The sequence below is a fragment of the Neomonachus schauinslandi genome, chromosome 9 (genome assembly GCF_002201575.2).
Source record: "Neomonachus schauinslandi chromosome 9, ASM220157v2, whole genome shotgun sequence".
NCBI lineage: Eukaryota > Metazoa > Chordata > Mammalia > Carnivora > Phocidae > Neomonachus > Neomonachus schauinslandi.
In genome coordinates, this window is record NC_058411.1 from 90,824,214 (window position 1) to 90,848,218 (window position 24,005).

The 24,005-nt window shown below is 47.2% G+C and overlaps 1 protein-coding gene across 1 annotated transcript in view; it reads right to left on the reverse strand.

Moving 5' to 3' along the window:
* Nucleotides 1–21,686, reverse strand: part of TNFAIP8L3 (TNF alpha induced protein 8 like 3) — a 46,324-nt gene extending 24,638 nt beyond the window's left edge. The window contains 3 exon segments of the mRNA XM_021693939.2: nt 11,773–12,337; nt 21,463–21,524; nt 21,527–21,686. Of these exon segments, the coding sequence (XP_021549614.2) occupies nt 11,773–12,337; nt 21,463–21,524; nt 21,527–21,686 (787 nt within the window).
* Nucleotides 21,687–24,005: the final 2,319 nt, after the last annotated feature.

Sequence of the window (24,005 nt, forward strand, 5' to 3'; positions counted from 1 at the left end):
TTTGTTGCTGCCCCCATCTTGGGGGGGTACAGTTTTCAATAGTGAAAACTCACCACCTGTTTTGTAATTTGGAGTAATCTCTGATTCTGTGTCTTCATCTGTAAACCGAGAATAATAATACCTGCTTTATCCATGTCCTGGTTTTGCCATGGATCAAGGGTACAGGATATTTCATTGTTCTTAGGACTTACCGTTGTTCGACCTGGTGGCCGAGGAGGCCACAGAAGAGCTGGGGAAAGCTGAGGGAGAGGGAATGGTCTGGGAGTGGAGGTGGAGGTGCTGAGATGAGGGGCCTCCTGGCCAGTGAGGAGGAGAGGCCCAGAAGCCCTGCAAGGCAGGATTCTTGCTTGGGAGAGAGGACCGGGCGAGACTGCAGCTTTGGGAATTTTTGGCTTTGCGCCAGGAGAACGGATGGTGTCTCCAAATGCAAGTGTATTGTCAGAAAAGACCAGGCTGAGGGCTCAGCCTGAGGAGACATAGGAAGAAAGCATTAATGATGGACACAGGAGGAGCAATGGAGGAAGGGTGCAGGAAAACCAGGATTATATATAGTTGCAGAAGTCAAAAGGAAAAAAAAGTCAAGAAATTATTGTTGAATTCTCATCGGATACTGCTCTGGGCTCTCTAAAATTTGACTCTGTATTAACTGTTTCACTGAGATTGAATCACTGAATTATGAAGTTAAATCCTAAGGGTAGAAATGTTAACAAAGATGAACAAATATCTCTGTTTCCTTACAAAAACAGTCCATCTAACCAAAGATAAAAAAACATAATTGGAGAACTAGACGTCAATAAATCTCTCCCTGAAGCTGGTAGCTATTAAATCTCTCCCTGAAGCTGGTAGCTATTAAACTCAAAAGTAAATTAACCTTTGCAATTGTCACTGGGCATCTATAAAACCTAGTAAATATGTTTTGGCTATTAAAAAATATAAAAATCCTCTGAGGGCTCTGTGTAGGGCTTTCCTGACTGTGGGGGAGGAGTGCACCAGGCAGAAGGGTAAGGCCTGGTGTGGGCCTGTGGTGACCTGACTTCTGGGCAGATGTGCCTGGTGGGGAGGGGGTAGCAAGAACCCAGGACAAAGTGTTGGAAGGACACAGAGCAGGGGTCCCTTTGATATCCCAACATCCAGAATAACTCTGATCCTTTTTAAAAAATTATGTATGTCTTCCGGGAAGGACAGAGGAACCAGAGGATCTGGCCTCCAGTTCTAGTTCTGATACCACCTGGCAACACAACCAGTTTTTAGTGTCCCCAAGAAAACATAGAAGGGGGGCTTTTGTTCTCTTAAAAAGCCCACTCCCTCCCCAAATAAAGCTCCCTTGCATCTTTTCAGGATTGCTTTTTGGCTTTGGAAAAGCACATCTATTCTTAGGGCTCAATCTAATTTTCTTCTTTGTACTGTTTTTTTTTTTACATATTCTACCATGAGTTTGCATTCCTTTGGTCAGAAACTAACGTTACTAAAAGGCAGCAAGTAAGAGATTGCCCCGGACATCCAAACCCCAGTCATCTAGCTCTGGATCTCAACTTCTCTTCACTGTGAGGCAGGATCATCCTTGAGTTTTCGCTCATCCTCGAATCCAACGGGTCACCATGCCCTGGGAATTCTATATTGGAGATGATTTAATGCTGGAGTGGGGGGAAAAAGTGACTGAGGACCCAGCTTAAGTACACTCAGATAAAAGGAATGTTTGTCTGTCTTCAGCACCTCTCCTGACTCTGCTTTTCAATCCTTCTCTCGTCTCAGTGCTTGCTACATTCGCTACATACAGCTACGTCCCATGGCTCTGGAGATATGCACAGCTGCAGAGCCCTTCTATGACCTTCTCTCCCTGGCAGGAGCTTTGTGCCCCTCTCCCCATCTTCCCTCCCAAACCACCCTTCACCAGCTCTAGCCAACCCTTGCCCATGTGCTATTGGGCTAATGCAGGTATTGTCTGCTGCTTAACACAGGGCCTTCTGGAGATGGAATGTCGTAAGAGAAGGAGCCTCATGAAGGAACCTGATGGTCAGGGTTCTGGGCCCGGTGGGAGCTGGTTGGGGATACAAAGGAGCCTGGTGGTATCCATCCACTTAACTACCTAATCTACCTCATACAAGAGCAGTTGGAATTAGCCTGACTTCATATCCACTGACAAGCTACACATCCCAGAGCAAGTTACTTAACCTCTCTGTGCTTCAGTTTCCCAGTTTATAAAATGAAGTTACTTCTAGTACCCATCCCAGAAGGCTGGTATAAGGGTTAAATAGCATATAAACAATCAATCCAGTCTCGAACACATTGTATGTGCTTAGTTAACATGAAATAAGTAAAATTCAAAACATCACTATTATTTTGCATTCCATAGTAGCCCTCTGGGACTGGACTCTGGCTGGCAAAGACCATCCTCACAGTTTCTCATCTTGTTTGATATTTGCCACAATTTCTTAAACCCCACGCCCTCTCCTCTATCACCCCAACCCCAGTCTTCTCTCCCTGACTGTCTCAGTGTTATCCTCAGGAAACCAAGGAAGCGGACTGGAACGTGGTAGACAGAGCTGCTGCCAAGGCCTGCCCTGCAGACGGCCCCATCATCTCCCTCCCATGTTCTATGCCAAAATTTCTGTTTACCTTCCCAGCATAACCCACAGGCCCCAGATTAGGCCCGCTGGATGTGCATACTCACCAGAACAGCCCTTGACAGAATTTCCTCCCACGCATGAAATTGGATGCCTTTACTATAAAAATATCAACTAGGAATCTCCATAAAACTACGTATCACCAAAATGTTTCCTTTCAGGGTTAGAACAGTTTCACAGAAAGCATATTTTACTTTTTTTTTTTTTTAAAGGTTTTATTTATTTATTTGACAGAGAGAGACACAGTGAGAGAGGGAACACAAGCAGAGGGAGTGGGAGAGGGAAAAGCAGGCTTCCCGCAGAGCAGGGAGCCCAATATGGGGCTCGATCCCAGGACCCTGAGATCATGACCTGAGCCAAAGGCAGACACTTAACGACTGAGCCACCCAGGCGCCCCACATATTTTACTTTTGAGAAGAGACCCTACAAGCTAGCAGCTGCTCCTGCGGTTTTTCGACAGTTTAAACCAGTATTTGGACACCGCCAAAGTGTCTCCTCTTTTTTTCTGGAAAACCGAGTTACAAAATACTGGTTTCTATTAGGGTGTGTCTAGCACTTTCTGTGCCGCCAAGCCTTCCATTTTTATAGTCTGCACACTAGATTTTCCATGAACAGGCTCAAATTTATTCCCAGGCAATGATGTTTAGGAAACCCACTAGGAACGTGAAGACTGTTTGAAGGCAGCATCAGAATTTGGACCATGCAACTGCTTAAAAAACTCCATTTCTGATGTATAAAAAAGTAATCAATTTTTTGGCATGCCTTAATATATGTGGGGGACAAGGGTACTCACTCTCCTTATATGTTTTCTTAGATTAGGTTGTTAGACGAAACTTGTTTTTTAAATTCTTCTCTATCCTTTATTTCTATACTTGCACAGAATACAGCCCAAACACCCACCTACACAGGCATTTTACATAGAGTTGGAAGCCAAGTGACTGAAAAAAACAAAACCAAATTATGTATATAGTGTCTTTATAGAGATCTGCATGTGAATTTAAGTGGGAGCCAATGGTAACTTTGGAGGAAAAGGAACCAGTTAGAGGAGAGTGCTAACGGAAAGTGTGACTATAATTTGGTTTTGCTGACAAATAAAAAAACAGGTGCCGTATTTTTTAAGAGAAAAATAGCATAAGAAATAGGGCTTTATATTTACACACTCACACATATTCTCGTTCTATCTCTAGAAACTTACACGTTGGCTACAAGCACCACCACGACACCCAATTTTCCTTTTTGAGTATGACAGCTCCCTTGTCCCACCAGTCCACTGGGGAGATCCCCACTGGGTCAGGCCGAGCTCCTCACAGGCTCCCGGCCTTGCCAACTTCTTTCTTCTCCCCCCATCTAAATCTTTCACTCCTTCAAGGCTACCCTCAAGGCCCATCTCCTCCATGAAGCCTCCCCACCAGAACTCCAAACCACAATGCCCCATGCTCCAAATCCTACAGCATTTACTGCTGATGCCACCCAGTCTGGCAGATTCAGTTTTGGGTGGCTGTTTTATCTCCCCAACACAGCTGCAAATTTCTAGAGGGCAGGGTCCCATCGAATTCCATTTTTCAATGCCATCAGAGTACCCTGTACCCCTCTGAACACAAAACAGATGATCAGTCAATATCTCTTGGATTGACTGGATTGAACAAGTGGGTGCAGAACTATGAGGTCTAGAATGGCTAATTTCATCTGGCAATCTAAACTGTCCTAGTGAGGTCTAGATAAAATGTACAGCTCAACAACTATCCCCTGAGCTTTGCCGGTAGACAGGGCTGCCATCCCTAATGAACCATTCCTAAAGAATTCTGGGGACCACCTGCGGGGGATGTTGCGATATACTGCCCTGGTTCCTCCTGGAGAATGAACGGCCAAGCATGCCGCAAGCTGCTGGGGGCTGGCAGATAGCCCAAGCTGCACCCAAGCTCACAGCCTGTTCCTTGGGATGGCCTGCATCTATGACTGACTGACCACTGTACAAGGGGACATGAAGGCCTGGCCCCGAACCCCGACTCAGAACAGTTCCGAAGGGCTACTCTAGCTCCAGAGCTGGAGGCTATTGTTGGGTGTGCATTGCAGCTCAACTTTTCACTCTGCCCAGTCCAGCGTCCCTCCCCTCTCCATTCCTTTCCCAAATAAACCCACTGCATGCCGACCTCTATCACAGAGTCTGCTTCCTGGGGAACCAGCCTACAACAGCATCCATCCATCCATCCATCCATCCATAAACACACATACCTCGTTTTGTTGCACTTCGCTTAATGCACTTTGCAGATTTTTTTTTTTTTTCCCTGAACTGAAGGTTTGTGGCAACCCTGGTGGAGCAAGTCTAGCAGTGCCATCTTCCCAACAGCATTTGCTCACTTCATGTCTCTGTGTCACATTTTGGTAACTTTTGCAATATTTCAAACTTTTAAATTATTATTAACATTTGTTATGGCGATCTGTGGTCAGTGATTATGGCTCACTAAAGCTCAGATTATGGTATTTTTTAGCAATAAAGTATTATTTTTTAAAATTTTTCTGAGGGGGGATGGGACAAAGAAAAAATCTTTTTTTCTTCTTCTTCGTTTTTTTTAAAGATTTTATTTGTTTGACAGAGAGAGACACAGCGAGAGAGGGAACATAAGCAGGGGGAGTGGGAGAGGGAGAAGCAGGCTTCCCACCGAGCAGGGAGCCCGATGCGGGGCTCAATCCCAGGACCCTGGGAACATGACCTGAGCCGAAGGCAGACGCTTAACGACTGAGCCACCCAGGCGCCCCTAAAGAAAAAATCTTAAGCAGGCTTCACACCCAGCGCAGAGCCCCACGTGGGGCTCCATCTCACCACCCTTAGATCATGACCTGAGCTGAAATCAAGAGTCGGACACTTAACTGACTGAGGCACCCAGGTACCCCGGCAATAAAGTATTTTTAAATTAAGGTATGTAAATTGTTTTTTAAAGATATCATGCAATTGCACACTTAAGAGACTATGATACAGTGTAAATGTAATTTTCATATGCATTGGGGAACCTAAAAATTCATTGGACTACCTTTATTACAATATTTGCTTTATTGCAGTGGTCTGGAACTGAACCTGCAATATCTCTGAGCTATGCCTGTATTCACTTATCCATGCAGGCATGCATCCATCCAGCCAGCCAGCCAGCCAGAAACCTACTAGTGTGTTCAGGATCCATCGTGTTGGTGGGAGGTGATACAGGTGAAAATGACCCAATCCTTGCCCTTAGGGAGCTAACAATCCAGTACAAGAGATGAGATATGTACAAGAATAACCATAAAGCACACAATGGAAAGTGGCTGTTATTAAGACAACACAGATTTGGCCGGGGTATAGTCCCAGGGCCAGGGGGTCAGGAGTCTTCATGCACTGGTGTAAGGCTGTGGCCATCGGTATATGTGTCCTATCTCTCCATCTGATCTTAAGCCCTGGAAGACAGAATGGACAGTGTCCTTACCTCTCTGCCTTCCCCATACTTTTCCAACACAGGGTCCCAGAAAGTAAAAGAAATCTTAAAACACTGGGCGCCTGGGTGGCTCAGTTGGTTAAGCGACTGCCTTCGGCTCAGGTCATGATCCTGGAGTCCCGGGATCGAGTCCCGCATCGGGCTCCCTGCTCGGCAGGGAGTCTGCTTCTCCCTCTGACCCTCCTCCCTCTCATGCTCTCTGTCTCTCATTCTCTCTCTCTCAAATAAATAAATAAAATCTTTAAAAAAAAAAAAAAAAGAAATCTTAAAACACTGAAGCAAAACAAAATACTGAAGGAAAGCTTTGGCAGTTCCACCGTATAGGAAAGGTTTCTGGCTATCTGGTCTTTCAGTGCAGAGTTCCCACGAGGCTCCTCACGATGCACATTCATTTATTATGCCCATAAAATCTCAGGAACATCAAAGCACAAGACAAGGTCCTGACCCCTTAAAGCAGTCACAGGACACTGTGTGGACAAGGCAGAGGCCCCTGAAAATGTCCACAAACAGGAACAAGACACGGGACAGTGACTAACAGGCAAGTGATACCTCATCCCCAGATGGTCTCCGTCCCAGGTTGGCCAGCCCATCAACTGTCAATCTTTCAGTCAACAAAGGTTATTCAACAGTCTCCACGAGGAATCTAACAATGAGAATCAACCAGCTACAGAACCTCACAGTCCCCTGAAGCCAGTGCCCTAACATGGTTTATTTTTACAGGAGAAAACGCCTTTAAGCAAAACATCACCGCTAAGTGCCTGATGGAAAGAAGGGGGGGCTGGGAAGCCTAGGTGGGGGAGTCCACCTCCTGCATTTCCCTGCCCTCACCCCAACTCAACACGCCACTCTCCTTTCACTCTCCCTCTCCTTGCACTGCTTTTATACAGTCTGTCAGCAACTTCTGTTGTCTGCTTCTCTGAAATGGCACTTGCATCCTTCCTCTTCTGCCTCGCCTTAGCGTTACCACTTGCTCCGATACCGTGGCCACCCGTGGTCACCGAGGCTCCAAGCTGGGCAGTCCCACACTCCATGTCTGTCAGATGTGGCTCCTGCAAACCCAGCTCTCGGTCAGTCCTGTCTCTGCACAACAATCAGCTCAACAGGGGCTCCTCTGGCATCTCAGGACCAGTCACTAAGACCCTCTTCTATGTGGCCCTCCCTCCACTCCTGTAACTTTATTTCCCAGTACTCCCTAGTATATGCCCTCCACTCCAGTAACCCCCTTGCTTATTTGTGCCTTTGCTCAAGTGGTGTCTGACTTCTGGAACACCTTTCCTCTTCTTGGCCACCTATTGAATCCTACCCACTTGAATCCTACCTCCCTAATCTACCTTGCCACTTTGTTCACACGAACCAAGCTTAGGACCTAGGCGATGGGAGAGATGGCAAAGGCAGGGTTAGGGGCCTGCTTTTTTTCCCATTTCTTTTACTGTTTTGAAGCTCCCCTACCACATCTCGACTCCATTGCATGGAAATGCTTTTCTGTAGCACTTGCCCAGCTGTGAAGCCCCACCAGCTTGAATGCCCTGGACCATCTAGCTGTGGGTGGAAGGAGCTTGTTTGCCCTCAGCTGGGTAGACTATCTTTGTCTTACAAGCCAAAAAGGGAAAAAGCTGACACTGCTAATGTTTACTCACTTGTTGCTTCTTAGGAAAGACTCTTAATCACTGTCAAGTTAATATACCAAGTGCTAGGATTTCTGAGAGATGGATGGTGGGTTTGCCAAACGATAGACTGCCAAGTTGGGTCTCTGGAATGAATCCAGTGTTCCATAAACCCTGCCTCTTTCCTAATCATAGAAAGAACCCAAAATGACAGAAAGGCAGAGTAGAGTTTCAGGCAGCAGAATGACATAGAAGCATCATCATATGCTTCCGGAAAAACAGAAAATGCAGCTCGAGACAAATTTCATCTCCCCCCTTCACTTCATATGCAGAGGCCTGCACTGCTTGATGAGCGCACTGCAGGCGCTGGGGAGATCTTCGGAAAAGTCTCTCTCTTTTTTTTTTTTTTTTTTTTAAAGCATGTTTTTTTTTTTTTTTTAAAGATTTTATTTATTTATTCATGACAGACAGAGAGAGAGAGAGAGAGAGGCAGAGGGAGAAGCAGGCTCCCGAGGAGCAGGGAGCCCGATGCGGGACTCGATCCCAGGACCCTGAGATCATGACCTGAGCCGAAGGCAGACGCTTAACCATCTGAGCCACCCAGGTGCCCCTGGAAAAGTCTCTTGAAAGGGGTACAGTAAAGAGTAGGTGGTCCTCGGAGACTTTCTCACTCTTCTGCCAATTTGTAACTGGGAAGGTGACTGAGATGGGTAAAAATGGAAGGGGAATGATGAGGACTTCCTGGGCCTACTGCTACCTTGAAGGAAAATGGTTCACTGGTTGGGAAGGGTTACCTCCTCTTCTTTTATTTGAAATGGCATGAAAGTGGCTATCTCCAAGTTAGCCGGTGGGTTGGATAAGGGGTTCTCTGCTTTGTACAACTTTACCTAGAGCTAAAGGAAAAGGGGTGTGAAAGTAGTAGTTTTGAATGTCCTCATCTTCATGCCTTGAGCTGGCAGATGAGGAGGACAAGAAGAGGTAAAGATAACCTCCTCCAAACCAACCAACAAACACACATACAAACACACCTGCATGTACACCCCCACACATACCCCAGAGAGAATGAGAGAATGAAAAAGAGAAAATTCAAAACAAACCTGCTCAGGCAATTACATTAATATGATAATAATGACAATAATACTAATTGTGTTACACACGCCTACTGATCTACATTTTATAAAGCACTGGGGTATATTATTTAGCAGTATTCTTATAACAAATAATCCAGTCAGGTGATAAACAACATAGCAGCTACCATGTACTGAATGATTACCGGGAACACTTTTCATGTGGTGTTTTATTTAATCCTCACAACCTCCTTGTGGTACTAGTACTATCCCCATTTTACAGAGGGAGAAACAGGTTTGGAGAGGTTAAGTAACTTGCCCAACAGGTAGAGAATGAAACCTAGGTCTTTCTGATTCCAGAGTCCAGGCTCTTGACCTTAATAGGGTACATGTCATGGCAGGGCTTTTTTTTTTTTTTTTTTTTTTTTGCAAGTTCGAGAAGGGAAGGCCACTCAGGAGGATGCAGCCCTTACATCTCAACTCCCTAAGAGGTAGGTACACACACACACACGATGAATACTCGAAGAGGTCCCACTTCTCTGTTGTCCCCAGTTACAAATGCATCCAGCTTGCACAGATACAGGTCCACAGATGAAGGCCTCATTCCTTAGAGAAAGGTCAACCCCTAAGGATAACATACCTGTCATTTAACCTGTATCTGAAGTTGCAACAAGGGTTTCCATTTGACAGGATGCAGCTACAGCAAGGCAATGAATTAGCATCTAGTTCTGAAGCTTTGCCACGAAAAATAGTTTAAGACTGAGAATAATGAGATGGAATGCCATTTAGAAGAATGGCTTGTGATAGTCAATTAAATGTTCAGCTTGGGAGATTCATGCGCACACAGAAAAGAAGAAATGACTGTAGAAAACAGCAAGGTGCAAACACATGGTGACAGCTCACAGAGTTGGCTGCCCTATTCTTCACAGGACCCATCTGACCTCAGCGGTCAGTGCAGAGGCCTGACACAAATGGACATGCACACATCCAGGATACTCTGGGCTGGGCAGGCTTGGGGGAGAAGAAACAGGACCCTTGAGAACTCCTTCCCTCCCCTTTCACCCAAGCACCAACTCTTCTGGAGTATCTCCTCCCCCTTCTTCTCCTCCCTCCTCTTTCTCTAAGCTTCCTTCTCCTCTCCTTCAAACATCAACCTGCATAAGAGATCTGAGGGTGGGGTGGGGACAGCATGTTAGTTCCTGGGATTTTGAGACAGTAAAGTGTCAAGGTCAGCAGCACCCCCCCCCAACCACACCCCAGCTTTCCAGATATACTTTTTTTAAAAAAGATTTTATTTTTTGACAGAGAGAGAGACAGTGAGAGAGGGAACACAAGCAGGGGGAGTGGGAAAGAGAGAAGCAGCTCCCCGCCCCCAGCAGGGAGCCTAATGCGGGGCTAGGACCCTGGGATCATGACCTGAGCAGAAGGCGGACGCTTAACGACTGAGCCACCCAGGCGCCCCTCCAGGTATACTTAGATACACACACAAACACCCACTGGAACTTTAAAAAGATGTTAGGAGATCCGCAAGACCCCTGTGAAACAAAATCTTGGTGCTTCCTAGCCACAGAAAATTACAAGTAGGCAAAGGGCTCAGGTTAATTAGTTATCTCCACACCTACCGCACAAAGGAGGTGGCCCTTGCACACAAACGGGAATCCTCAACACAGGCATCTTGGTAATGCCACCCTTCCTCTTGGCCAGCCTCATTTCTTCCCCCCCACCCCAAAAGGTATTGACCACAGCCGCCCTGCCAGAGGCTGAGGGGTACTGTATAGTAGATAGGGAATCCTATCCTTCAAGAAGACCTTGGCTACTCCCTGCTGTGAGACATGGGTAAGCCACTTAGCCTCTCTGGGCTTCTGTAAAATGGAAGTAATAACCACCTGGCTAGATGCTGTGAAGATTAAGGAGAATCATCTATGTAGGGCCTTTGGCACAGTGCCTGGCACTGTCCTGCCTGGTTCCTGAGCCCACGCCTGGGCTGATAGTGCCTCCTGGCACTTGGTCCCCACTCTCAGGATGCTGGTGTGACATAGGAAAGAGTGGGGACTAGTCTAGGACCTCGGGTCTGTACCAGGAGGGTCCCAGCCCTCAGGTCACATGTCTGCCGGCCGGCCGCGGCTAGCCTTCAGGGCCCCTAGGGTCCCGGGAGCCGGGGACAGGTGGGGAGGGCGATCAGGTCTCCGGTGTGTGGGCCCGTGGGCGGCGGGTGGAGCCGGCCTGTGGAGGTGGGCAGAGCCCAGCCGTAAGTAGACCCAAGGCTGTGGGTGGCTTCCTCCTGTTGCTCAGTATCAGGAAGAGGCGGGGGAGGACATTCATTATTTTCCAAAGTAAGCATCCACCCATTGCTTCGATAACTTATCGATTGTGAAAAACCGGCGGCGCCTCTTAAAGGCGAAGCCCGGCTCCCGCGCCCCCTCCCCCCCGCCCCCGCGGCTGTGTTCTCGGACCCCTCCGCCGGGACCTCCTCTGCCTGTACCGGGCAGCGATGGACGAACCCCTCTGCACCGCCTCGGGGACCGCAGCCACTAGCTGTGGTTTGACCTCTGCCCGTCCACCCGCGGGTCCTTTCCTTCCCGGAGTCCCCTGTCACGCCTTCGACCGGGTCACCTGTTCCGCAGCGTCCCTGGCGCCCGGGTTCGAGGACGGGGTCGGCGCTCGGAAAGTTATTTCAAAGGGCAGATGTGTTGCAACCCTCGCTGCAGCAAACTACAGGACGCGGATTTCCCGAACCCTTCCCCACCCCCACCCAGCCCGGGCGACCCGAGCCCGCTGCAGGACGCAGCTGCGCGGAGAGCCACCCGCAGATGAACCTCTTCTCCCTCCCGCGCGTCCAAGTGCAGTGGAAAGACTCACAGCAAACTCACAGCGCGGAGCAATCCCGGGTCCTGGCCTGGAAGGGCTCGGCCTCCCGCCCGGCAGCTCCGAGAAATACTCGCGATTTCCTGCCCCGGCCTCCCCTCCTCCCGGCCCCGGCCCTCCCGGCTGGGCTGCCGCGGCCCCTCGGTACCTGCCGCGGTCACGGGCTCGCCCTCACTCTGCTCGCCGGAATCCGAATCCATGTTGCGGGCTGCTGGCCGGACGTCCACAGCCGCCCGCCCGTCTGCGGGGCGCTCGGGGCCGGCGTCCGGGCTCCCGCTGCCGCGGCGTACTCGGAGCGGGCAGCCGGCGGCGACAGCCCTGGCGGCACGGGCTGGGCAATGCGCGGCGGCGGCGGCCGGGGGGCGGCTCCGCAGAGGCGAGCGCCGCCCGCGCCCCGCTCCCCGCGCCCTGCCGGCCGATGCCTGCGCGCCAGGCGAGCGCGGGGCGGAGGGTGGGGGCGCGCGGGGAGAGAGCGGGAGGGGGAGGGGGAGGTGCGAGCTGGGAGGAGCGGGAGCGTCCGACCCCGCGGGCTCCAGACGGGGCTTAAATACCCCGGGGGCGGTGCCGCTCCTCCTACCCGCGCCCCGCGCCCCGCGCCCGGCGCCCGGCGCCCTGGAGTTGAGGCGCGCGGCGAGGTCCTGCCGGTCGGCGAGACCGAGCGCGGTCTCTTGCGGATGGCCAAGTTGGGAGGATTTTGAGGCGAAAAAGCGCCTCTACCCAAAAAGGCAAAAGAGAGGTTCCGTGTGGGAGTCCCGGGGCTGCCCGGGTTGGAGTCCGAGTCCACCGCGCGGGGACCTGGGACGAGAGACTCACTCTCCCTGAGGTGTTTCCTCACTTGGCAGATGGGGAAATGACAGTTGCCTTGTACCGGGAATGTTGTGGGGGAGGAAGTAAGAATGCACGTGAGGAGCCGAGCGCAGGGCCTGGCACCTGGCGAGGAAGTGAACAGCACTCGGCAGGTACGCTCGCTCCGGCGGCGCTTCTTCCCCGCGTGGGCGGGGCGGGCGGGCGGTGCGGAGCGGGAAGCCGTCGCGCGCCGAGGACACGCCTTGCCCGCCGCGGCCGCGCCGCTTCGCGCCCACCGACTCGGGCCAAGAATGGAATTTTCAACCTCGTCTTAACAAGGAGTGTGCAACATGCTCCAAAGACCCTACCCTTTTACTTTCTAAAAAGAGGTATTTGTGAATTTACTCAGTAATTAAGAGACAAAACGAAGGGGGGAAACGCCCTGAGCAGGATCAGTAAGGCCTCAGGAGATCAGGAGATTGTGGGTTAATTGTCAAGGATCCACGCAGTCTTACAAGTCTCCCCGAATTATCAACTCCCAACACTTACGTAACTTCAGGCCAGCTTCTCTGTATATAAAGTGCCACAGAAAAAGCAAACTAACTTTATTGACGTGAGCAAAATGAAGTCAGGAGGAGAAAGTCCACTAAAAAGCGCCATTTAATTGTTTCCTGTGTGCACTTGTTTAATCTGTACAGTGACCCAGTGAAGAGTTTGGGTTGAACTACGTGCAGATGCTTTTTTGGAGTTCAAAAATAGCTGGAAGTTGGCAATTTCATAGAATTCGACCTATATTGCTATCCCCATTTTATACATGTGGAAGCCGGATTTCAGGGAGAACAAATAATTTTCTTGTGGTCGCGCGTCCAGTAAGTGGGTGAGCTGGGACTTGAAATCAGGCTTACCTGATGTCCACACCTGCTCCTAACTGGTAGGGTATAGTGTCACAAGTCAGTTTGGCCTCTTGGCTACCTGAGGGCCGCCTCCTTCAGTGAAGGTATGGGTTTCACAGAGTACAAATATAGTTCTACTTTGCGTCCTCAGAAAACATTTTCTAGATGGCCAAACTCATGGGCTTTAGTTGACAAAAGTTGGATGGGTTTCTGTGGAACAGTCAAAAGAGTCCCATACTAGATGTGTGATCTTGGGCAAATGGCTTAACCTCTCTCAGTTTCCTCATGTGTTGGCATCTCCTTCATAGGGTGGTTGTGAGGGAGTAAATGAAATAATGAGTGTGGAAAGCTATTCCTCAATGCCTGACACACAGTTAATGTCTGATAAGTGGGAAGAACATTACTTCTCAGATCTAATGGGTCCCATTTAGAAAAAATATTTTAAAATCACATTTTTAAATGAAAAGAAAAAAAGTAATGGCAACATTTGTATAAAAGTTGATACTCAAAAAATAAATAGCTGGCATCCTTTAAAAAGTTTGCCACCATAGTTTTGCTTTTTTTTTTTTGAGATTTAAAAATTTTATTTATTTATTTATTTAGAGTGCTTGCCAGTAGGGGGAGGGGCTGAGGAAGAGAGAATCCCAAGCAGACCCTGTTTTGAGTGCAGAGCACCAGGCAAGGCTGGAGCTCAGGACCCTGAGATGGTGACCTGAGCTGAAATCAAGAGTCGGATGCCTAACTGACTGAGCCATCCAGGTGCCCCATAGCTTTGCATTCTTAAGGAAAATCAAGGATGGTAGCATCAGAGAACAGAGTATATTAGATTGAAAAGACATCCAGCTTCCTTTGAAAGCCAAGCCTAGATTCAACAACAGGAAATGTGAAACTTTTCCTGTTCCCTTACACCTCCTTTCCCGGAACTTGGTAGAAGCTTTTTAATGATTGTTTGTTTATTTGTTTGTTTTAATGGACAGGTGGTCTAGGTTGAAGGGTGAGAGAGACAGAATCCCACGGAGGTATCTGTACATCACACCTATAAAGGAAATAGGGAAGCTCACTACTGGAACTTGGTTAACAATAAACAAGGTATGGAGCGCACATGATACATATACGCCCATCAAGTCATTGGATCTTTACTGAATAACTAATACATTCAGCCCAGAGATAAAATGCTGGGGGCGGGGGATGCTGGTCAAAGTGCTTCTGAAAAGTGTATAATGTGAGTCCAGAAAAACAATACCTATTCATTTGTTTGTTCCTATATTCAGTCATAGTATATTTCTGCAAAAAAAAAAAAAAAAAAAAGAGGCAGACCTAGAATGAAAAATTGAATGTGGAATTAAACAATGGAGAAGAGAGATCCAAACCAAATAAGGTCTCCATTCCAGTTTCCTATGATATGCAATCTGTTGTCATGGGATAGCAAGACAAAGGGAAATGACTGCTGGCGTGCATGTGTGTTTAATGAAGAACGTTAGTGGAACATACCTTATCTGTCCTCCCAGTGTGGAAAAATCTGTATAAGAGAAGGAAGTCCTTAAAATAGTATCTCACAACCATCACCCCCACGAAAACAGTGAAATCTGAGGTGGTGAATCTCCTTTACAAACCAATCCTACTATATTTCTTTAAAAAGAAAAAGAAGGAAAGGAAACGCTCTTAGAAAAGAGGAAAGGATTTCCGTAGTTCCTCTGTGTATTTTTAGAAGAATGGCATCACTAGAATTGAATTGAATCTAGAGTCTGAGGGTTATAAACCACTTTCCTCAGTGTTTCCACTACATCTTTTCAGCCTGGCTGCTTTTCAGACACACGAGTTTCTAAGTCTCATTGGTCATTCCTTAGCTTTAGCTAAGGAAGTCGTTGGATTTTAAGGAACTTACTCGTCTGGTAGGAAAAGCCTATCTATATGTAAGGTGTCAAGAAACGGATAATAAAACAGATCCATTTCTGCGAACACAATAATACTCCTTTAATCTAAGCCAGTGCTTATGACTCATCTGCCTGTCTCCTCTTGTGGGATGGAAAGGGAGCTGTCTGTAAACCTTTGGGCAAGCAGCCTGGAGAGGGGAGGGAGGTTCCTCTCACACGCTAGGGCTGCTACTCTGCTTCAAAACCCCACAGGGCTCTGGCACTGCCATTTTTTTCTAGGCTGAAGTAGCCCTTGGTATTTTGAGATGAGAGGTTGGCCAGGACAGCCCCATTTTAAATAACTTGTCTTGAGGTGGATCCTGGCAACAAGGAAGTTCTGCCCAGAGCAAGGCAGCCTTCACGGGGCTCTAGGCAAGCTGGACAGTGGGGTCAGAACTGGCTTCATATCCATCTGGCAGAGCAAGGTGCCTGAAGACAGCCTTGAAAGAGGGGGCGTTTCCTCTCTCTTTCTGGCTAGCAAAAATAAGTTTTCATTGTCCTCCATCCCTTATTTCAAAAGTATCACTGTAGAAAAATTAAAAATCTGTTCATAATTGCACTAGTTACAATAAATGTAAACACATCTTTTGAAAAACTTTCCTCTTTGTGTGTGTTGCATTCTGCTTTTTTAACTTGCTTCTTCCTTTTAATAGTATGTTATTTCATCTGCTTTTTGACATGATGTTTAGTAGCTGCACAGTATTCTACTGTATGGGTGCACCATAATGTAGTTGAACATTATTGGGCATTGAGGTTGTTTCCAGTTTTCTGGTATAACTGACAGTGTTAGTAAACATCTTCATGTCTAATCTCTGCATACATCTTTAATCAATGTCTGTGATCCTTCAGCAGCTTCATTTGTTTTTGGGGGGGTGGAGAGAGACAGAAGATTGTAGCTACTAAAATAATTGCTGTATATATCTCAAGATTTCAAGATTATCAAGAATTGTCATGGGCATGATCCCCTCTCAGCAGGGGGTGAGTTATCTGCGTTCATTTTCGCATTTATTAAGCATTGATTGAGCCCAGAGGGGATTCCTCTAGGTTGAGGAGAGGAATGGAAAATTTCCTTTCACATTTTCTTTGTGGGCATTGTGTCCCCTGCACAGCCCTATCCAAGTCCAGACACCTCGTGGGAAGCAGGGTGTGGGCAACTGGGCAATTTGGGCATCAAGCTGTTCTATGTTCTTAGCTTCTGCCCTCATGAGTTGCCTATAGGAGAGCTTCTGGAGCAGCTAATGCAGTTAGAGTGACTCTAAAGCACTGATTCAGGTGGCTCAGTTGGTTAAGCGTCCAATTCTAGATTTCGGCTCAGGTCATGATCTCAGGGTCGTGAGATCGAGCCCCGTGTTGGGCTCTGTGCTGAGCATAGAACCTGCTTGGGATTCTCTCTCTTCCTCCTCCACCCTCCAGTATAAATAAATAAATAAATACATACATACATACATACATACATAAAGCTGGCACTGATTCAGAGGGAGAAGGAAATTGAGAAAGAGAGAGAAAGAAGAAAGCTCTATGGGCCCAGTCTCTGTTGTGCTCTGACCCAGCTTCCTCTGGGGTTATTTGTGAGCATTTTAAACAGCAGGACCAGGATCATAGGGTTTGGCCCTGCTGGGAGTCTCCCTGATCGCATATGGTGTCTAGTCCCGCTTCTGGCCTTCACCCTGGGGGTTGTGGGGTGTGACTGTGCCGTACTGGGGCTGTTCTTACTCAGATCCACAGGGCTGCGTTGTGGGCACCCTATGTGACTATTTCAAGCTATGCCCAGTGCCTTCCCATCATCCTGGACCCTTATGCAGCTCTGTGGCATGGGAAGGGTCAAAAATTATTCCCACCGAGGGAAAGACAGTTAAGACCCATAATGCATAAGCAGCAACAGAGTCCTTACAGTTTCAGGAAGATAGGAGAGTACTCAAAGACTGGATGGGGCAATATTGCCCCAGTTTTCAAAAGGAATAGTTGCCAGGAATAACAGATTGGTGACATTTAGTGCCCTCTAGCAAAAGTCTGGAATAAACTTAAAGAAGAAAATGGTGATCACCGGCAGCCATTCTCATGTCTCATTAAAGTGACCATGCTAACTTCCTTTAAACAGCGTCACTAGGTGTCTAGGTGTATAAATCAAGATAATTTTATTCACCTTCAAAGTAGTGAATATTAGTTGAGTACCCTCTGTGCTTCAGGTGCAAAGTGAAGGGAACTGATTGCCCCAGATGCCATAAGTTGTTATTTAAGTAAAGACTTTGATGAAGTCTTGCCTAATTCTCTTGTTGTTAGGTGGATCTAGAGCTGGTTGAACAACCCTACTCAGTGAGCCTTGATTCATTGTTCTGAGTTAATTTGAACAGAAGTCTCTAATGGAGTGACACAGGGCTTTGTCCTTGATCTATTCTACTTTTTTTTAATCAGTGATTTAGAGGATTAATTTAGTTGTGTCTATCAAATATGTAGATTATCCTGCTAGGACAAGTCAGAGAAGACTTGGAATCACATGGGAGAGATATGTGGTCTTGATTGTGCATAAACTCAACGTGAGTCAACAGTGGGATAACAGCTATGTTGCCACAAGAAGGGTGGGAATAGTCCTGTGTATGAGCTGGTATTATGGACACCTGGGGTCTTGTGAACATCTGACACCACATTTTAAGGAGACGGACCAGGGAGTTGCCAGAGGAGAGGAACTAGAATGACGAGAGAGGTTTGGAAACCATTCCATGTGAGGAAGTTGGAACATCATGCTGGGAAAGAAAGAAAACAAGGCATGAGAAGAGGGATGTCCTCAAATGTGTGGAAGACCCGGACTCTAGGCTGATGCAGGATCAATAGGTGGACATTGTAAGAAGGTATACTTTGGATTTCGTGCCAGTCCTCGCCTGCTTGTCCTCAGATCCATTCCTCGCCATTTCCCTGCTCTGTGTGGAGGAAGTGCTGACCCCTGCAGTCTGCATTTGCCAGGGATATTCTCTGCCACTGTCTATCCCTTAGATCTTGGCACCTCTGACAGTGGCCACATCTCCTCCGTGGCTCCTCCAGCTCCCACCAGATGGACCCACTGTGGCTTGAGCTTCAGTGGCTCCCTGCTGTTGCTAACGTCTCTTGCTTCGCTGTCCTCTGTCTGGCTTCTCAGCTCTTCAGTCACCTCTGTGCCCAGTTCCCTGCACTACTTCTGAAAATACATAAACTAGCTTCTGCCTTCCTAGTTGCACCTTCTTAGTGTAGACACACAGAGAGCAGAAAGACTATTTTAATGAGTACAGGTGGATGACCACATCGTGGGAGGCTGGTGTCCATGATCTTTAGGTTCCTTTGGAAGTTGGGGCACAGAGGGGAAAGAATGTGTCCAGATCCTGGAAGAGTCAGAGTTGGGACTGGAACTCAAGGCTCCTGACCCCTACACTAGCACTCTATTCATCTGATCTTAGCTCTCTTCTCCTGCTTATATCTTTATTAACCACCCACCCATGGTTTATGTTAATCACTCTTCTGATCTATGGGAGGGAAAATTGAGTCTCCTAAATTCTTTTTTTCCTTTTAATTCTCTTGTAATTATGGGACAACCCAGTTCAATAATGCTTACTTGCTAATTATTTTATAGAACAAATACTGCTCGCCAAGTGTTGAGTGGAACCTTTTTTTTCCCTCCATTGAAAGCATTTTTTACTTAGAAAAGCTAAATGCATGTTCCAGTCTGGAAGGTTCCATTTATGTAAGTCTTCTGATTTCACTGAGTCTATGGGCTGTAGAAGAGGGAGGGGATGTTCAAGGTCCCCTAGTCTAAGCCCATCACTTTACATATAAAGAGACAAGCCTAGGAAGATGGAGTGACTTGCCCAAAGTTAGAGGCAGAAGGGGGACTAGAACCCAGGTCTCTGGCCCTAGTTCAGGACACACATCATAGTACCATGCTCCTTTATGGGCTGGTTTATTCTTCTTTACTACATCTGGTTTTCAATCTGCTTCTGACTTTTCCCAAATCTGATCTTTCCCCTTTTATCACCTCCTGCATACCAGTGTTGTAGTAGGCCCATCTCCACCTGGAATGGAATTATCAAAAGCAGGACTTGACCAACCCCTCTAATTTCTTCATCTCATCAAAGTCTTCCTTCTCTGCCCTCCCCTTCTTCTCTTCCCCTTGCTCCCTTTCTTTCTCCTCCCCTTCTTTTCCTACTCTCCCCTCTTTCCCTTCCCTCCCCTTCCTCTTTCCCTCTCCTTCCCTCCCCTCCCATTCCTCCCTCCTCTCCTTCCCCCTCCCCTTCCCTCCCCTACTTCTTCCTCTTCCCTCTCCTCCCTTTCTTCCCTTCCCCTCTCTCTTCCTCCCCTATCCTTACTCTAGTGGATTTTCAGAATTTCCATTTCTCTTTCCTTGCTAGCTAACATTTTCTTTCCCACCAAGTCTCCCCTCAGCATTGTTCTTTAATTGATTCCTCCCTTCTGTGTTCAAAGCCAATCTGCCTGGCTGAAGCCATCAACACTTCTAAGGGAGAAATCTTTCAAGCACTGGATCTGATTCCTGGTTGCCATAAACCTTTGATCATTTTCTGAGGAAATCCATAAATTAATGTCATCCCTTAGAAGGACCCCTGGGCCTATCTCTATTACTTCCCTGGCCTCTTGACTGTGGATGTGAGCATCTTAACATCTCAGGCAGTATGGCAAAGACGGGAAATCCTCCCTAGCCCAAAATATCAAATTTATTTTAGTTCAAACCATTAACACATATCATCCCATGGTAGTTTTCAGTGTTTCAACAACTTTCTTCTTTGGCTGTCAGTATCAGTTTTAGCTGGTTTTTTAGACCTTTCCAAATTTGTGTTATCTGGACATCCACAAGAGGTTAGATTTATTGAAGCTCTGTCAGGATAACATCATTACAGTACAACATTTGAGTCACAGTGACCTTGTTCAGATGCACTAATCCTCCCCCTGAACAGACACATCGACACCATATTTCCAGTTGGCTTAATTATAGTCCTCTATCCTTCCAAGCTCTGTGTTACTTTTTTCCAATGTGGATTTTGTCAAGTCACATAATTGTCAAGAATCCAGGAACTCAGTTCACCCTTCACATTCCTATAACTCCTACTTCAATTTCTTTCGGTGTAGTTGATGAGTCCAAAGGTCCAGTATTGGGTTTCTGTCCAGGGCAAACAAGTGTAGGGGACACCTGTCTCCTTCCTTAGTGCGGTGGCATTGCCACAAGAGTTAACAGGAATGGGGAGTGGCTCACAGGAGAGAGGTCAGCCCTGGACCCTGGATCCCAGCCCCATCACGCTCTCCTCTCCCAGTTACCGAGTGCAGGGTGGGGTCAGTGCCACGTGGACTCTCCACTCCAAATAATCACATCTTTCCAAGTCTCCATCAGCACCCAGGGTGCCAGCAGCCCCCAGGTCCCCAGACTCATAGTCTTCAAATGAGTTTCCTGACTTTTGTTTTCCTTTTGCTTTGGCATCCACAGGCCTATCAGATTCTAATGCCGTTTCTCTACAGTTCTCTCGACTCCAAATCTGCAGTCTCTCTCCTCCCTGCTCTTCACCTGTGTCACCAACGCTTTGTCCAGCCTTGCCCAAATCCTGCTACACCCAAACCAGAGCTCAAGCTCTGTCTTTTTCATCTGAGAGCTTGTGCCTTTACTATCCTGCACTGTCCCCCACGCCCAGAAGAGCCCCGAATACAGATCAAAACAGAGAACTAGCCAGAGTCTAAGCAGTGATGGGTTTGTTCCATGGCTACCCCATTTCGGTCTCTCCCTGCTTCTTTCTTGCCCCACACTTAATTTCTCTGGCTCTGTTTGCTGCATTCCCATTCCTGGCTTGTGGGCTCCTTGCTCCTCTTCTCCCCAGCATAAAGCCTGTCTCCTTCCTGTTAGCCAGGGTGCTTTGCTGGGACGGCTGGAGGTTTTGACTCTTTGGCCTGGCCTGGGGCCCTTCTCCCTGAAATTATCCTCGCAGAAACTTTAAGCCAGCGTGTCCTGGTGTTCTTGGAACCCGCCTCTTCTTCTTGGCTTTGCCTTGGGACTACTAACTGTTGGGTAATTTCTGCCGTGGTGGAGTGAAGACACCTGGATTTTTGTCCTGGCTATTCATGAACTTGATATGTGACTTTAAATAAGTCAGGGATGTTTGTCCCAGCCCTCCTCAGATGCAAGTTCTGAGGACCTTCAGCTTGCCATCTCTTGTGTCGTGAACATGCCCTTCTCTTCCCTGCTAATGCCTGCGCCTGTCATGACCAAGTCCCCTCCCCCACCGAGATGAGGGAGGGGATGAGTCTTGTTTGTAATCTGGCATCCAGCATTCCCTGAACCCCACATATCCACAGTTCCACAGTTTCTCCTTTGGCTCTGCCCCACAGAAGGTGTATGCTTGAAGCAGTATACTTGGTTTTGCCTCAGTTTCCCCACTTGCACTCACGCACCCTTCTTGAGACTGCAACCCCACCCTGGACACTGACTCTTTCCAAGTTCTGGCCATATCCTATTATTTGAGGTAACACAAACAAGTCAATTTTCACCTCTAGAGCATTTGCCTAATACAACCTGCAATTTGTGGACTTTTAACTTTGTTTCAGAAATTAGTGTGATTAGATATTTATGAGTGGCTAAAAAAAAATTTTTTTAAACCACCAGTTGTCTTACAGCACCTTTTAAGAATACAACCAAGAACCAGAAGAAGTTAAACTTTACTGGGCTATCATAGAGGATATCTTTTACCCAAAGGAGGGTCCCTTAGGCTCTTAGTCATAGTCTAGTCTTCCTTCTTTACCCTGAAATTCTGGTGTGAGGGAGGGGTGGAGCACCACTCCAGGCAGCTCCAGAACCATAGTGGAGGAGCTTCTGTCCCCCATACTCACCTTCCCCCATATCCTGCTGGCTTCCTACTGCAAACACCTGCAGGCTTCTGGCTGGAAGTGCCAGGTTGCTAAGGGGAGCAGCTCTTAAAGAATGACAGACAGGATTTGGGGATAAAATCTTGGTTCCTGCCCCTCATGTGGGATAGCTCTGCACAGTCTTGTGGAAGTCTCAGTGCCCTGAGCCCCAGCTGCTCCCAGAGGTAAGTAACTTGCTCCTTTAAGTAATGCACCTCTATGGGCTGCTTCCCTGTTCCTGTCTCACTTCCAGCCCCCTGCTGGTGCTTCCTGGGATCACCTGCCAAACAAACAACTTGCCCTCCAATCCTATCTCAGGGCTTGTGTCTAAGGGAACCTGTCTTAATCATGCCACAAGAACGAAAAGCTGAGAAATGATGGAAAGAGAAAGTTGAAGAATTCTGAAAAAGCAGGGACAAGAACTAAAGTATTTTGGGGCTTGGGGTCATTTAGCAGGAACCATTAGTACTTGAGGTTATGTGACATAATTACACATTGAGGGCTTTAGTGGTGATCTAGGGATAGTGTATTCTCTATAGGAGGCTGGGGAAGAAGTACGTTTTAGAAAGGTTTCTGACCAAAAGAGTGGAAATAGGTTGTGATGTGTAAGGGGATAATTCCTTGACTATCTAGAATCTCGAGTTTCTTGGATGCTACTTTCCCTGATAGCCAGGATATATGGGTTTTCAGTTGAACTAAAATCTTTGCCTCCAAGCTTCAAAGCTCCTGGTTCCAGCTCTTTGGTTCTTTAAGATTTGTATTCTTCATGGTTTTCATAGTCCTTGATTTCTTCCCTTCCCATCCCCTATTTGCATAATGGAGTTCTTTTTTTTAAAGTCTGTCTTCCCATGGAAGCCCCTTTTGCCCCTTGGCCATTTCAGTGGCTCTTCTTGTGCACCATGATCTCATTCTTGGGGTATGGGGATCAGTTCTGCATTCAGTATTCCAAGGGCCCATGCACTGAGATTTGTACTTCTGTTTTGTTTCCAATCCAAATTGATTATTTTTTCAGTTTTCATCCAGATGTTTGGTATCATGTAAACACAGCTTGAAAGTGTGCCTGAACTGCTTACAGATGTATGCCAGTGAAATCCTTTCCAAATTATATATAATGATGCTCTGGGTTTATTTATATCTATGTCATAGTCTCTGGCTTGAGTTTTAGCTATAAGACTAAGTTGGAAAGAAAGTGAAAAATTCATGTGTGGGGGTGATTTGTCTACTTGATTAAAGACTCCAGATATTTGGAAATATTCAGGAATTGATGTCATTTTCTACCGAATGGTGGCATGTCTATAACCATGGTGTTATGGACTGATTGTGTTCAATTTATATGTTGAAATCCTAACCCCCAATGTATTTGGAGATGGAAACTTTGGGAGGTAATTAGGGTTATATGAGGTCATGAGGGTGGGGCCCTTATGATAGGATTAGTGCCCTTATAAGAAGACAGACAAGAGAGATCCTCCCCACCTGCCAAACCCCCACATTCATGCTCACACAAAGAAAAGTTCATGTAAGCATACAGTGAGAAGGTAGCCATCTGCAATCCAAGGGGAAAGCTCTCACCAGAATCTGACCATGCTGGTACCTTGATCTCAGACTTTCAGCCTTCAGAACTATGAGAAGCACCTGGTCAGTGGTACTTTGTTATGGTAGCCTGAGCAGAATGATGCACATGGGGCCCCAGATGTGTTGATCCATTTAGCATATGGTCACTGTGACTCTCAAACCTGCCATATATCCATTAGACTAAGCCAAGACTTCCTCACCTGGTGTTTGGCGCCAGAAAGATACCTTTAAGCCCTTTACATCTATTCCAATCCTACCAAAAGCTTGGTTGCAGGATATAGTATCTACGGGTGATGATGGAGCAGATTGTATTTTCCCAAGATGGCAGCAACAAATATCTCCCATCCACATGC